The 14795-nt window shown below is 50.8% G+C and overlaps 1 protein-coding gene across 1 annotated transcript in view; it reads right to left on the reverse strand.

Annotated features, from left to right (window-relative positions):
• Nucleotides 1-14131, reverse strand: part of pcyt1ba (phosphate cytidylyltransferase 1B, choline a) — a 152808-nt gene extending 138677 nt beyond the window's left edge. Inside the window, exon 1 of the mRNA XM_072513951.1 lies at nt 14029-14131. Coding sequence (XP_072370052.1) covers nt 14029-14103 — 75 coding nt within the window. The 5' untranslated portion in view covers nt 14104-14131. The remainder of the gene's footprint in view (nt 1-14028) is intronic.
• Nucleotides 14132-14795: the final 664 nt, after the last annotated feature.

Below are 14795 nucleotides of genomic sequence, written 5' to 3' on the forward strand. Positions count from 1 at the left end.
GTGCAGGGCCTTGATGACAGTGGCAGAAGTCATGTCAGGGCATGGGATGGTGTATGGGAAAACGGGAGTACTCATCAATGATATTGAGAAAGTACACATTGCGGTCAGTGGAGGGGAGGGGCCCTTTGAAGTCGATGCTGAGGCGCTCAAAGGGCGGGAGGCCTTTACCAGGTGTGCTCTGTCCGGCCGGTACTCCGCGCAGACCTGGCAGTCCTTGGTCACAGTCCTGACCTCCTCGATGGAATAGGGCAGGTTGCGGGCCTTAATAAAGTGGAAGAACCGGGTAACCCCCGGGTGACAGAGGTCATTGCGGAGAACCCGAAGCCGGTCTACTTGTGCGCTGGCACATGTACTGCGGGATAGGGCACCTGGGGCTCATTGAGCTTCCCAGGGCAATACAAGATCTCGTAGTTATAGGTGAAGAGATCAATCCTCCACCTCAAGATCTTGTCGTTCTTAATCTTGCCCTGCTAAACATGAAGGCAACCAACCGTTGGTCAGTGAGGAGAGTGAATCTCCTGCCGGCCAGGTAATGCCTCCAATGTCGCACAGCTTCCACAATGGCTTGGGCCTCCTTTTCGACAGAGGAGTGCCGAATTTCGGAGGCATGGAGGGTACGGGAGAAGAAAGCCACGGGTCTGCCCGCCTGGTTAAAGGTGGCGGCCAGAGCCACGTCCGATGTGTCGCTCTCCACCTGAAAGGGGAGGGACTTGTCGACTGCGTGAATCGTGGCTTTGGCGATGTCCGCCTTGATGTGGTTGAAGGCCCAGCGGGCCTCAGCCATCAGGGGAAAAATGGTGACTTGATGAGTGGGCGGGCCTTGTCCGCATAATTAGGGACCCACTGGGCATAATATGAGAAGAATCCCAGGCATCGCTTCAGAGCCTTGGGACAGTGAGGGAGAAGGAGTTCCAGGAGGGGGCGCATGCGGTCGGGTTCGGGCCCGAGGACTCCATTTTCCACAATGTAGCCAAGAATGGCTAAGCGGGTTGTGCGGAAAACGCATTTCCCCTTGTTATAGCAAAGGTTAATGAGTTTAGCGGTGTGGAGGAATTTCTGGAGATTCGCGTTGTGGTCCTGCTGGTCATAGCCGCAGATTGTGACGTTATCCAGATACGCGAACGTGGCCCGCAATCCGTGCTGGTCAACCATTTGGTCCATCTCTCGCTGGAAGACCAAGACCCCATTGGTGACGCCGAAGGGAACCCTAAGGAAATGGTAGAGACGGTCATCTGCTTTGAATACAGTGTATTGGTGGGGCTCCGGGCAGATGGGGAGCTGGTGGTATGTAGATTTCAAGCCAACTGTGGAGAAGATTCGATACTGCGCAATCTGGTTGACCATGTCAGATATGTGTGGAAGGGGGTACACGTCGAGCTGCGTGTACCGGTCGATCGTCTGACTGTAGTCGATGACCATCTGGTGTTTCTCCCCAGTCTTAACTACCACCACTTGAGCTCTCCTGGGGCTGTTACTGGCCTCAGTGACCCCCTCCCGCAGAAACCGTTGGACGTCTGACCTGATGAAGGTCCTGTCCTGTGCACTGTACCATCTGCTCCTCATGGCGACGGGCTTACAGTCCGGGGTGAGGTTCGTGAAAAGTGAGGGTGGATCGACCTTAAGGTTTGTGAGGCCACAGACGGTGAGCGGGGGCAGGGGTCCGCCGAAATTCAGAGTAAGGCTCTGGAGGTGGCACTGAAAATCGAGACCCAGTAACAGGGCAGCACAGAGGTGGGGGAGGATGTAGAGTCTGAAGTTGCTGTACTCTATGCCCTGTACCTAGAGGGTCGCGACACAGTACCCCTGGATCTGTACGGAATGGGATCCAGAGGCCAGGGAGATTTTCTGTGTGACGGGGAGAACCAGGAGGGAACAGTGCCTTACCGTGGCTGGGTGGATGAAACTCTCCGTGCTCCCAGAGTCGAAGAGGCAGGTCGTCTCTTGCCCGTTGATCCATACGGTCGTTATAGCGGTCGCGAGCTTGCGAGGCCGAGACTGATTGAGGGTGATGGAGGCGAGCTGCGGAAGTTGGTGGTAGGGCCGATCGGTATCGGCAGCCAGCAGACTGCCAGGCGAGCAGGGGTCCTGGGGTGCGTTCCAAGATGGCGCCGAAGATGGCGGCGTCCACGGGCCGCACATGGCGGGCGGTGGCGAAGATGGCGACGCCCCTGGATCGCACGTGGGGGGCATAGCGATGCTGGGCCTGGAAACGGCAGCGACCGATCGGGCCTGACAAATGGAGACAAAGTGGCCTTTCTTGCCACACCCGTTGCAGGTCGCGCTCCGTGCTGGGCAGCGTTGTCTGGGGTGGTTGTTCTGACCACAAAAGTAGCCTTTGGGGCCTCTGGAGTTAGCTGGCTGCCGTGCGGCGCAGGCTTGCGGTGCACCCGGGTCGGATGATGGTGGGGCCCATGACGCCCACGATGGTGCGGCGCGGTCGGAGGTGTAGGACTCCAGATTGCGAAAGGCCACTTCGAAGGAGTTAGCGAGCTGAACAGTCTCTGTAAGGCCGAGTGTACCCCCTCTAATAATCGCTGGCGGACGTAATTGGACTTAATGCCCATGACATCGGCGTCTCTGATCAGCAGTTCTGTGTGTTGGACTGCCGACACCGCATGGCAATTACAGTTTCTGCCAAGTATCCGCAAAACATGCAGGAAATTGTCCTGGGACTCCCCTGGGAGTTGCCGTCTCGTGGCCAGGAGGTGCCTGCCGAACACCTGATTAACAGTCTTGATGTACTGCCCTTTCAGCAGTTCCATCACTTCCGTGTAAGTGGGAGTGTCCCGAATGAGGACGAAAACTTGTGGGCTCACCCGTGCGTAGAGTATTTGGAGCTTCTGTGGGTCTGAGATGACTTCTGTGGATGCTCTGAGATATCCTTCAAAGCAGGCTAGCCAGTGCCGAAAGTGGCTGTGGCGTCGGCTGCGAGAGGGTTCAGCTCCAGGCAATCCGGATTGAGTAAGATATTCATCTTCAAATTCTAGCACAATTAATTGATGTACCATCAATGACTACGAGACGAATGGTGAACAATTGTGGCTTTATTGTGCTAGATGTTAAGCCTCCTGCAGCTGGAACCAGAATGGGGGCAGCGCAGTAGAGCGTACACTTTTATACAGAGCCTGCTGGGTGGAGCTAGCAGGCCGGAATTTACCGTAACAACTGGAGTACAATTGCAGTAACGTAATACACGCAGTGTATGATCAGTGGTGTTTACCACAGTGTCCACAAGGACTGTGCGGTTGTCACCTATAGAAATATAATCTGCAGCAGATAAATTTGTGAAAACTAGGTCATGCAGGTTTTCTTCACCTGTTATCTTCTCTTACCACTGACTGCACCCCCAGTGCAGCACCGGTGTCCTTTGGGACTCGACCAACTCAGGCAGTGGCATTACTGGACCACTCTTGGTGATAAACATTAAAATCCCCTACTCAGAGCACATTCTGTGCCCTTGCTATCCTCACTGCTCCTCCAAGGTTACTTGAACAAGGAGTAGTATTGTTTAATCAGCTGAGAGAGGACGGTAGGTGAACCTCCATGGGAGTTGTTTGCCTATGTTTGTCCAGATACTGTGAGCATTCAATGTGGAGGATCACTCTCACCCAACTGTACATCAGTGTAGCCCTGCCTCTGGTGGGCCTGAATTGTGCAGGCACATGGGGCGTCATTCTCCGACCCCCCAGCGGGTCGGAGAATGGCCGTTGGCCGCCGTGAATCCCGCCCCCGCCGGTTGCCGAAGTCTCGGTACCGGATATTCGGCGGGGGCGAATGTTGGGGCTCGGCCCCCAAAGATGCGGAGCATTCCGCACCTTTGGGGCGGCGCGATGCCCGTCTGATTGGCACCGTTTTGGGCGCCAGTCGGCGGACAACGCACCGTTTCGGGAGAATTTCGCCCAAGATATCAACAGGAATAGTAATGGAGGAGTCTGAGATGTTGACTGATAAATATGATTCTGTGAGTTTGACTATGCCAGGCTGACCACTTTGTGGGGCAATTCTCCCAGCCTTGGCACCAGTCCCCAGATTTTAGTTAAAACAAGTGTGTGTGCCTTCATTGTGGTCTGTTTCAGGGTGCAGCTGGGTGACGTGTGTGTTTTCTTGTTATTCTTTGTAGCTGTTTTTGACACAACTTCGAACAGGGCTATAATTCTGTTATTGGGAAAACGATTACATATTGAAAATTTAGTTCAGTGCGAGTGTCGGGTTTCTCTGTTATCTTTCATAACATGTTAACACTGGACCATCTGCAAGCATGTGGATGACATGTTCCAAAGCTCCGAACAATGTTTGTTTGGATTGACCAACAGAAAATACACAATAATATAAAAGCAAATGCTGAAATCTGAAACAAAAACAAATCTCAGCAGGTCTGACAGCCTCTGTGGAGAGAGAACCGAGCTAACGTTTCGAGTCTGGATGATTCTATGTCAATGCCAAAGAAAAATACACAATAATGGCTAGCCTTCTTTGATTTTCGACTCAATTCTCATGGAAAGAGCATGATTAACATCTCAACATCTACCCAGAGCAGCAATGAGATCAGTAATTCAAAAGTACAAGGCCTGGACCTACATGGTGCAATGTGTGTATTGCGAGGCAGTACAGCACTGTAAATTACACGCTGCATAAGCACTAAATGACACTGAGTCATCACTGACTTGGAAAGGCCATCAAGTTGAAATTTTATCTCTATTTGTCTCCCCACAGATGCTGCCTGATCTGTGCATTTCCAGCATTTTGTTTTTATGTTCCATGATACTGGGGACGATTTTCAGCCTACGATCACGGTCAGAGAGAGCAGCAATGCGGGCGGAAAATCCGGAGGGAATTGAAAATGTGATTCTCTCCCGACAGATCACGTTTCCCGATTTTCCCTGCTCCTTGCCGAAGGCGTCACAAGGTTCACACCCTCCAAGACAGGAATCTAATTTAAATTCATTATAATAAATTTCAATATTATTAACCAGCCCCCTGCGCCAGAATCCTCCCACACTAAATATTTATACCTTGCCGACCTGATATCAGGTCAGCGAGACTTATTGCAGCTTTTTAAAAGCAAGAAACAGTCAAGGGGATCCCTCTGAGGTGCAAAGGTGAGTATAGCCCCAGGGGGGAGAAGGATAGGCCCGACACTGCCCCCTGGTAGTACCCTCTGGCACCAGTTGGCACTGTCATGTTGGCACTGACTGGTTGGCAGTGCCAACCTGCGTCGGCGGAAGTGCGCGAGGTGGACCCTCGTGGGAGCTCCATGGGCGCGGAGGGGGGCTCCATTTATGTCTGGTGGGGGAACTTGCGGTACCAGACTGATTCCTGGAAACCAGACGGATTCCTGGGATGGCAGGACTAACATATGAGAAGAGGTTGAGTTGGTTAGGATTATTTTCGCTGGAGTTTAGAAGAATGAGGGGGGATCGCATCGAAACCTATAAAACTCTAACAGGACTAGACAGGCTAGATGCAAGAAGAATGCCCCCAATGATGGGGGAGTCCAGAACCTGGGGACACAGTCTGAGGATGCTGAGTAGAGGAGGAGATGAGGAGAATCAGAGAAAGTAGTTGAGACCAAAGCAATGTATGTTTTCAAGAAGCAGTTAGATATAGTTCTTGGGGTGAAAGGGATCAAAGAATATGGGGGTGGAAGGTGGGAACAGGCTATTCAGTTGGATGATCGGACATGATCATAATGAATGGCGGAGCAGGCTTGCAGAGCCGAATGGCTTACTTCTGCCCCTAAATCCTATGTTTCTATGTACTGAGAAGAGTGGGCTTTTGCGGGGGGGGGGGCATGCCGGTATACTTCCACGTTGCTTGGGAATGCGGGGGGGGGGGTCCAATGATTGCAGAGAGGGAGGGATGCCCGTGATACCCCTATGGTGGGGGCTGTGGGTTGTTCAGTTTCAGTTCTGATTGGAGCGCCCTTTAAAGATGGCAGCCCGATCTCTGTGGAGCCAAGTGCCAGCTCTATCAGGACCCATCCCGCCAGAGTCACAGCGTAAACCACCCCCACTCATTTCTTTTCTTTAAAGAGGTTCAAGATCTGGGGTGAAAACTGGTCTGTGCAGCTGGAGAGTTAGATGCCAGTTTTCAGTCTGAACCTGACACTTTGAAAAAATATGTGGGCCATTACACTGACATCTCGAGGATATCATTTACAGATTCTCCAACAATTTGTTTGTGGCCTCATTTTCTAACAGCTGGTCCATCCAAGCTATGACACTGACTGTTATATCTAGAAATGAATAAATGGAGATTTTGCTGACGATTTCTGGTAATTTGATGACAGAATAAATTGCTTGGTGTTGGTTTACACATGGTCTGATCTGAAATCATTCATTTGTAGCAGGTGAGTTTCTGAAAATGTGCATTTTATTGATTTTGTCAAAAATGTGATAGCACTCTTTGCTAAAATATTTTATTTAAAGGTCAAAATGGCATCATTTCAGATCAAATTAGAAAATTGTTAAAAGAATATTGACAAACAGGTTAACATTTGCAAACTGAATATTTTAGTTAAAAATTTGAGATTGGCTGACTAAGCTCAATAACAATGATGTATTTGTGCGAATTGGATCACGTTTAGTCTGTGGGCAGAATTGAAGTAAACCATGTGTATATTGTCTACAAGGAAAGGCCACATGTTAGATGATGCCTACAGTGTGCTGATTCCACAATTCAGTGAAACAATAGGCTTCAGAGTCAATTGCAAGTTAAACACACACACAAAACAATTCATGCAAGGACAGAATTTCACATTGGCCCAAAGCCCCGAACCCTCCCTCAGGTGCCAGTGCCCCACAATCTGAGTTGCCGCTTGGAAATGCACTCCATGCCCTTTAGAATGGTGCTGAGGGGTTTACTATATGGGTTGTTGCTGCACACCTTTCACCTCCTTGTCTTCGCACTGTCCCGACACACCCAGGGGCTCTCTACCTGTCCTCGCCCTTACCGTCAGGGATCAGGGGTGGAGGGTGTTCCACACGGAACGTAGGTTGCATTGGTTCATGGACTCCCAAGATGCCGGTGTCTCTTCTAGCCATGTGGAGTCCATGGACCGCGTACATGTTGGTTGTCCTGGGCTGCACCCCCTTTTTAGTTTTCTAAGAAATCTGTTACTTTCTTTGTGGCTGCACTTCAGGCCTACCCTCCTGATCTTGGGGCATCCGGTGCAGAGCGGAGTGGGGAAGGAGGAGGATCTTTGTTGGTCTGCTCTTGGGCCTATCCAAGCTGACCATTAATAGGTTGAGGAAACGGGCAGTCGAGGGGATCGTCTATCCCGACTGTCTGCCCTCTTCCACAGCTGTGTTTGTTGTTGTGTGTCCCTGGAAAAGGAGAATGCAATGTTTGCTGGCAGCATCAAGGCCATTTGTGCCTGGTGGGCCCCACAGGGACAGGAGTGCATTATCGATCCCTTTAATCACATTTTATTTTGATGTTTTATGTTTCCTTTGAGTGTCTGTTTACTTTGATGCAGTATCCCTTTAAGGAACTTCATTTTTAATTTATCCCACAATTTTGTTGCTTTTGTTTATTTGGCTAACGAAAAGAAGTTCAAAACAATTCACATTAACTGATTGCAACCAAACTTTGCATCAGTGGCCATGCAATTGGAAAGTGTGCAGACTTTTTGGCTGCGATCCACTGGCCGCGTTGCACTCTCTCTCGAGCACGGTGCGGCCAGTGAATGCTGGGAGAGACCGCTCGCTGGCTTCCCGGCAGCCTTCACATCTCGTGGGATCCACCCAAGTGCCGCAAGGCGTTTGAGTCAGAAACACAGCCACAAGGGGCGTGACCAAACGGCACGCACCGGAGCCAGTGGACCAGGCAGAACGGCACCGGGGAGGGTGTCTCCCGGGCCGTTAGACACCCATGGGTGATCAGGGATAGTGCAGGGTAGCCCCCTGGCCCTCCCCCTGGAATGCGGGCACCTTGGCACTGCCACCCTGGGACTATCAATGTGCCTGGACGGCACTGCCAAGTTGGCAGGAGCACTGCCTGGGCATCAGGATGGCAGTCTAAGGGTGCCCACGTGCTAGGGTGGCACTGCCAAGGGCCAGGGGCCGAGGGGGGGCCATGCTCATGAAAGGTGAGTAGAGGGGGGGTTGAAAGGTGGGGGTGTGCAGAGCAGTAAGTAGGGACGTCTGAGAGGTTGGGGGATGGTGTGTGGGGGTCCTGAAAGGGCAGAGGCCTGTAAGTGGGCATGGGGGGCCTGAAGAGGGGGACCCCCAGGAACCCTATAGCGGGGTGTCCTCACTTGGAGAGGTGTGGGGTAGTGTCCATGTGTGTGGGGGGTGACATTGCCCATGGGTGGGGATGGACCCACAATCTCACTTAGAGATCAGGGCACCCTTTCAAAATGGCGGCCCGATCACTGAGTTCAGCTCCCCAGTACAAAAAAAAAATTCTAAGGGCTGGATTCTTTTACCTCACCCGCTGCAAGATCGCCATGGGCGAGACACAGACAATGGATAAGTCCATTGAACCCGTGCTGGATTCCCGATCGGCAGGCGGGCGCGGCCGGTGAATCCTGGCCTAAGTGAGGGCTAAACTGGTGAGAAACTCCTCAGGGCCCAAAATAGTTATTAAGTGTCATTGAATAGCGGTGGGGAACTTGCCGGCAGAGAGATACTCCTGAAAAACCCACCACAAATGAACTAAGAAATTTTGGGGAGAATTGTGCCCTTTGTTATTCGAAAAACAATTCTTGGCTGTCAGACAGCCTTTTCCCCTCAATCTCCAATATTTTCTTATCATTAATTTGATGACTAAATCAGGAATATAAAGCTAATCTCAGTAATGCTCACTATGACAACTACCCGCAATAATTGTAAAAATCCACGTGGTTCAATGCCCTTTGAAACCTGTCAACCTTACCCAGTCAGCCCTACGTGTAACTCCAGATTCCATAGTAATGTGATTAACTCTTAACTGCCCTCTGAAATGGTCTCGCATATCACTCAGTTCTGCTGGAACACTGCTGTACCCCTCATTAATAAACAATATTTCTGCCGAGGAGTTGCACATTCTCCCCGTGTCTGCGTGGGTCTCACCCCTACAACCCAAAGATGTGCAGGATAGGTGGATTGGCCACATTAAATTCCCCCTTAGTTGGGAAAAGAATTGTGTACTTTAACTTAAAAAATATATATATATTTTGCGCAGCCAAGCACACAGGTTATTCATCACAGATCAAGGGCTGTGTGGTATCTTGCGGGTTGCTGTAAGGCTGTACACCTAATTAGATAAGCAAGAACATTCATCCCTGATTCTCTGAGGTGGCACTGGAGTCCAGAAGGTGGAAAGGAGGAGAGATGTCATGATTTGGAAGGGGATCAGGAGGCACAAAGGGAATTGGACCAGGTATCATTGAGGCCAATAGAAGCAGTGTGGTCCCGAAGGCCTGGCTGGAGTGCAGTCGAAAGCTCAATGACCTCACACAAGCTGTCAGTGCCAGTGAATACATGTCCTGTACACCAGCCTCACCAACCACCATCACTCACCCAGCAGCAATGTTTTGTAGTCAGGGCTTATGCCTAGCATTCATTGGCTCCTACTCACCGGACACACTGACCACTGCAGCAAGCCTCACTCCCACGTCTTATAGCTCCCACATACTCCCAGCTATTTGGCTATGACAGGCACATCAGCTAAATAGCTTGAAACACACTCACCGAGAGTGTTTAAGAGAGGCCATTAATAGGATCAGTGAGGTCAGGCACCCAATCAATGTTAGATACAGAGTGATGTCACAATCTACCCATTCTGTCCTCTTCTGGCACATGTACAGCACGCCCACACAAGCACCCCTCCAATGTCACATGGATGTTGCCAGATACGGGTCAGGTGCCATTTTCAGCACCTCCGGAGCTCTCTTAGAGCTGACACCAGTCGCACTATGGAAGCCACTTTGTGGCCAGGTGTATAGCATTAATCATGGAATCTTGTAGCACAGGAGGCTATTTGGCCCATCATGCCTGTACTGACTCATGGAAAGAGCTATCCAGTTAGTGCCACTCCCCTATTCTTTCCCAGTAGCTCTGCACATTTAGGAATGTTTAGTAACATAGGAATTAGGAGCAGAGGTAAACTAGCTCTCCCGTTATTCCATTTGTACAATTGATGATGACATGCAAATAACTATTTACAAATACAAGAGATTGAAAAAAAATGTAAATGTAGATGTTCATGTGGAACATGAGGGGGTTGAGGGGCAGGTGAAGTGATTGAGGGTTTTTACACACTTAAAGAGGTTAAAGGCTGACATGGTGATGCTGCAGGAGACCCATCTGAGGGTGAAGTATCAGGTGAGGCTTAGGAATGGTTGGGTGAGTCAGGTTTTCCACTTGGGGTTCGATAGCAGGAGTCAGGAGTAATGGTTCTGGTGGGCAAGAGGGTGAGGTTTCAGATGGAAGAAGGTGGTGGCAGACCAGGTAGGCAGGTACGTGATAGTGATGGGGGTCCTAGAGGGTAGGTTGGTGGCACGGGCGAGTGTATATGACCCCAACTAGGATGATACGGGGTTTGTGAAGAGGGTGCTGGGTGATTTCCCGGATCTGGAGTTGATAGTGGGGGGGATTGCAATATGGTGCATCTCAGCTGCACTCGCTGGCCCACCTGGCGGGGGGCGTCAAAGGCGCTAGCTGGGCTCATGAGATGGGAGGAATGGACCCATGGAGGGAACGGGACAATTCATTTTTCTCCCCAGTACACAAGATGTACTCGAGGATAGACTTTTTCATGGTGGGGTAGGCGCTATTGGCTGGAGTTAGGGGGTCGGAGTACTCGGCAATTGCGATTTTGGACCATGCTCCATTGGTTGGATGTGGTTTTGGAGATGGGGATAGCCCAGAAAGGCGGGGTGGAGAATGGACGTGGGGCTGTTAGCGGGCCGGAGCTTTTGTGATAAGATTGGGAAGGTGATCGAGGAATATGTGGGGGTTAATTGTACAGGGGAGGTTTCACAGTCGGTGGCTTGGGAGACTCCGAAGGCATTAGTGAGGGGGGAGGTGATTTTGTTCAAAGCTAAGGTGGATAGGGAGGGGAGAGAGGAGCATCAAAAACTGATCGAAGAGATTCTGGAGGTGGATGTGAGATATGCAGGGGATTTGGACCCCGGGTCTCTTGACCAAGAGGAAAGAGTTGCAGGCGAGGATCAACCAGTTGTCCACAGGGAAAGCGGTACTCCAGTTGAGAAGGGTGAGGGGGGCGGTCTACGAGCACGGGGAGAAGGCAGTGCATATGCTGCCTGGCCAGCTCTGGAGGGAGGCAGCAGCGAGGAAGATATTTTAGTATGGGATAAGATGGGGAAGCTGGTGGTGGCCCCGGAGCAGATCAATGAAGTATTCAAGAGTTTTATAGGGATCTATATAGGTTGGAGCCACCGGGGTATGAGGGAGTTTTTGGAAGGGTTGGAGTATCCAAGGCTGGGTGAGTAGGATAGAGCAGGGTTGGAGGGGCCAGTGAGGGGGCAGGAGATGAAGGAGGCAATTGGGAGGATGCAGGCAGGAAGGCGACGGAGCCCGATGGGTTCCAAGTTGGCACCTTTGATGGTGGGAATGTTTGAGGATGCAATAGATTATGGTGTCTTGCCGCAAATGATGTGACAAGCTTCTATTTAGTTACTGCTAAAGAAGGATAAGGACACGGTGGAGAGTGGGAGCAGGCCCATATCTCTGCTGAATGTAGATGCCAAGATATTGGCAACGGTGTTGGCGTCAAGGTTGAAAGGATGTTTCCTGAAGGTGATTGGAGAGGGTCAGGCAGGGTTCGTGAAGGGAAGGCAGTTGTTCTCGAATATGAGGAGGTTGTTAAATGTGGTCTTGTCTCTGGCAGAGGGAAAGGAGGTGGAGGTGGTGGTCGCACTGGATGCAGAGAAGGCATTCGGTTGGATAGAGTGGGGTTACTGTATGGCGGTTTGGAGAAATTTGGAATTGGGCCAAGGTTTGTGGCGTGGGTGCGGCTGTTGTATGAGGAACTGATGGCGAGTGTTTGCATTAACAACATGAACCCGGGGTACTTTGCACGGCATTGGGGTACGAGACACGGAAGCCCTATGTATCCCCTGTTGTTTGCATTGGTTACAGAGCCCTTGGCCATTGCGCTAAGGAGCTCGGGGCTATGGAAGGTGATAGTGAGGTGGGGGGGGGGGGGGGGGTGTACGCTGTACACTGATGATCTGCTGTAGTATATCTTGGAACCGAGCATGTCGGTGGAGAGCATAATGGAGCTGGTTTCGAGATATGGGACATTCTCGGGGTATAAATTTAATTTAGGGAAGAGCGAGCATATTATGGTCTCCAAGCTGGCAGTAGGGGCGGGGTTAGGTGGCTGTCATTCCACTTGGCAGCAACCCACTTGAGGTACTTGGGGTGCAGGCAGCCTGAGATTGGAGAGGGCTCTGAAAGTATAATTTCACTAGTTTGGTGGGGAGGGTGAAGGCCGATTTGTTGAGGTGGGACAATATCCCTCTGTTCTTGGCGAGCTGGGTGCAGACAGTTAAAACAAATGTTTGGCCATGGTTTCTGTTTTTATTTCAATGTCTGCCGGTCGTTTTATCAAAGTCCTTCTTCAGGGGGGTGGACAGGTTGATCTCCTCATTCATTTGGGGAGGGAAGTTGGCCAGGATTAGGAGAGTGGTTCTGCAGAGAGGACAACAGGCCGGGGCGTGGGGGTTAGGCCTCCCAAACTTGCTGTATTATTATTGGGCAGCGAATGCGGAGGAGTGAGGGGTTGGAGCAAGGAGGTGGAAGCCCTGTGGGTAAATATGGAGGCGGGCTCATGTGGAGGATCAGGGTTGCGGGCGCTGGCAATGGCGTCACTCCCGATGGCCCCAGGAAAGTTCTCGCTGAGTCCGGTGTTGGTGGCCACATTAAAGATCTGGAGGCAGTTTAGGCAGCACTTTAAGCTGGGGGCCGGGTCAGGGGGGGTGTCAATTACGGGGAGACGTGGGTTCCAGCCATGGAGGATGGATGCGAGGGTTCGGGGATGGGACGAGGGGGGATTAAGGAAATGAAAGATTTGATCCTTGCGGGGCAATTCGTGATTCTCAAGGAGTTGGGAAAGAAGTATGGTTTGCCACAGGGGGAAGGATTTAGGTATATGCAGATTTGGGACTTTGCAAGAAAAGTTGCCCTGACCTTCCCGATAGCACCGGATTCTTCATTGCTGGAGGCAGAGCTGTCGGGGAGGGCTGGAGAACGGGGGTCATTTCGGCGATCTATGGGACGAATATTGAGAAGATTAGGGTGTCCATGGAGCCCGAAGCTGGAAAGGTTTTGGAGGACGGTGTTCAGCACAATCTTGGGTATCCTGCATGTGGATGTGGAGCCTGGGCTGCTGGAAGCCATATTCGGGGTATTGGACCGGCCCGAGTTGCAGGCGGGAGCCGGGTCAGACGTTTTAGCGATCGCCTCGCTGATCGCTCGTATGTTGGTCTTGTTGGTGTGAAGGTCAGCTTCTGCACCCTGTGCCTCTGTGTGGTGCGGGACCTGCTGGAGTTTCTGACCCTGGAGAAGGTGAAGTTTGAGCTGAGGGAAGCGAAGGAGGGGTTCTACAATTGTTGGGGCTTGTTCATCATGCACTTTCGGGAGTTGGTTATCGTTGATTGTTGAGGGGGGAGGTCGTAGTGGGGGGTAGGGGGAGTTGGTGGGTGCCCTGGGTTTCGGTGGGATTGCTTTGTATTGTTGGAGTTGTTTGTTTTTCTTTTCTTTTGTATGGTGAAAACTTGTCGAATAAAAATATATATTTTTAAATTGCACACATGGATTCCTTCAGTGGTTGGACCGCTGCCATACGGCGCCGAGGACCCAGGTTCAATCCCGGCCCTGGGTCACTGTCCGTGTGGAGTTTGCACTTTCTCCCCTTGTCTGCGTGGGCTCAGCCCCACAACCCAAAGATGTGCAGGGTAGATGGATTGGCCACGCTAAATTGCCCCTTAATTGGGAAAAAAAGAATTGGGCACTTTAAATTAAAAAAAAACAAATGGATGCCTTGCCCAGAGGTGTATAAGAAATTACCCTTTCCTACCTTCCGTAGAATCTTGACGAATTGCGTATCCCCCACTGTTTTATCTTCCTGGTGTGAGCGCTTTCTGCAAGACATCGCTCCTATCCTGGTGCTGAAGGAGTGTCCTCTGTTGGATTGTTTGGATTACTGTACTCACTGCCAACAGCACTTATACATACCTCGGTGACAACTCATCGGACAAAGTTCATGCCAGGTTTCTCCCTTGCACCATGCAAATGAACTGAGTTACGCAAAGGATCATTCCTCTTTGCTTTGAGCTGACGATAAGGTTTAATACCTCATTCCCTGCATTTATTTTCCAGGTTGCGATCTCCTTGTAGCATCACATGATACTGGTTTGTTCTCAGCATCAGTAAACCTTTGTGACTGTGATGGTGGGAATAGTTGGCCAAATATTGGATGCTTACCAATGCAACTTTTTGAGTGACTGGGTGTTAAGAGGCAAAAATACAAAAAACAACTCCTTGTTGTCTGAATGTGATTATACTGAAAGGGAGGTATTGGCATAGTGTGATGGAAACACAAGAATTGAATAGAAACACAAATAGATTAAAATCATAGAATTTACAGTGCAGAAGGAGGCCATTCGGCCCATCGAGCCTGCACCGGCTCTTGGAAGGAGCACCCTACCCAAGGTCAACACCTCCACCCTATCCCCATAACCCAGTAACCCCACCCAACACTAAGGGCAATTTTGGACACTAAGGGCAATTTATCATGGCCAATCCACCTAACCTGCACATCTTTGGAATGTGGGAGGAAACCGG

Source organism: Scyliorhinus torazame, chromosome 8 (genome assembly GCF_047496885.1).
Source record: "Scyliorhinus torazame isolate Kashiwa2021f chromosome 8, sScyTor2.1, whole genome shotgun sequence".
Lineage (NCBI taxonomy): Eukaryota > Metazoa > Chordata > Chondrichthyes > Carcharhiniformes > Scyliorhinidae > Scyliorhinus > Scyliorhinus torazame.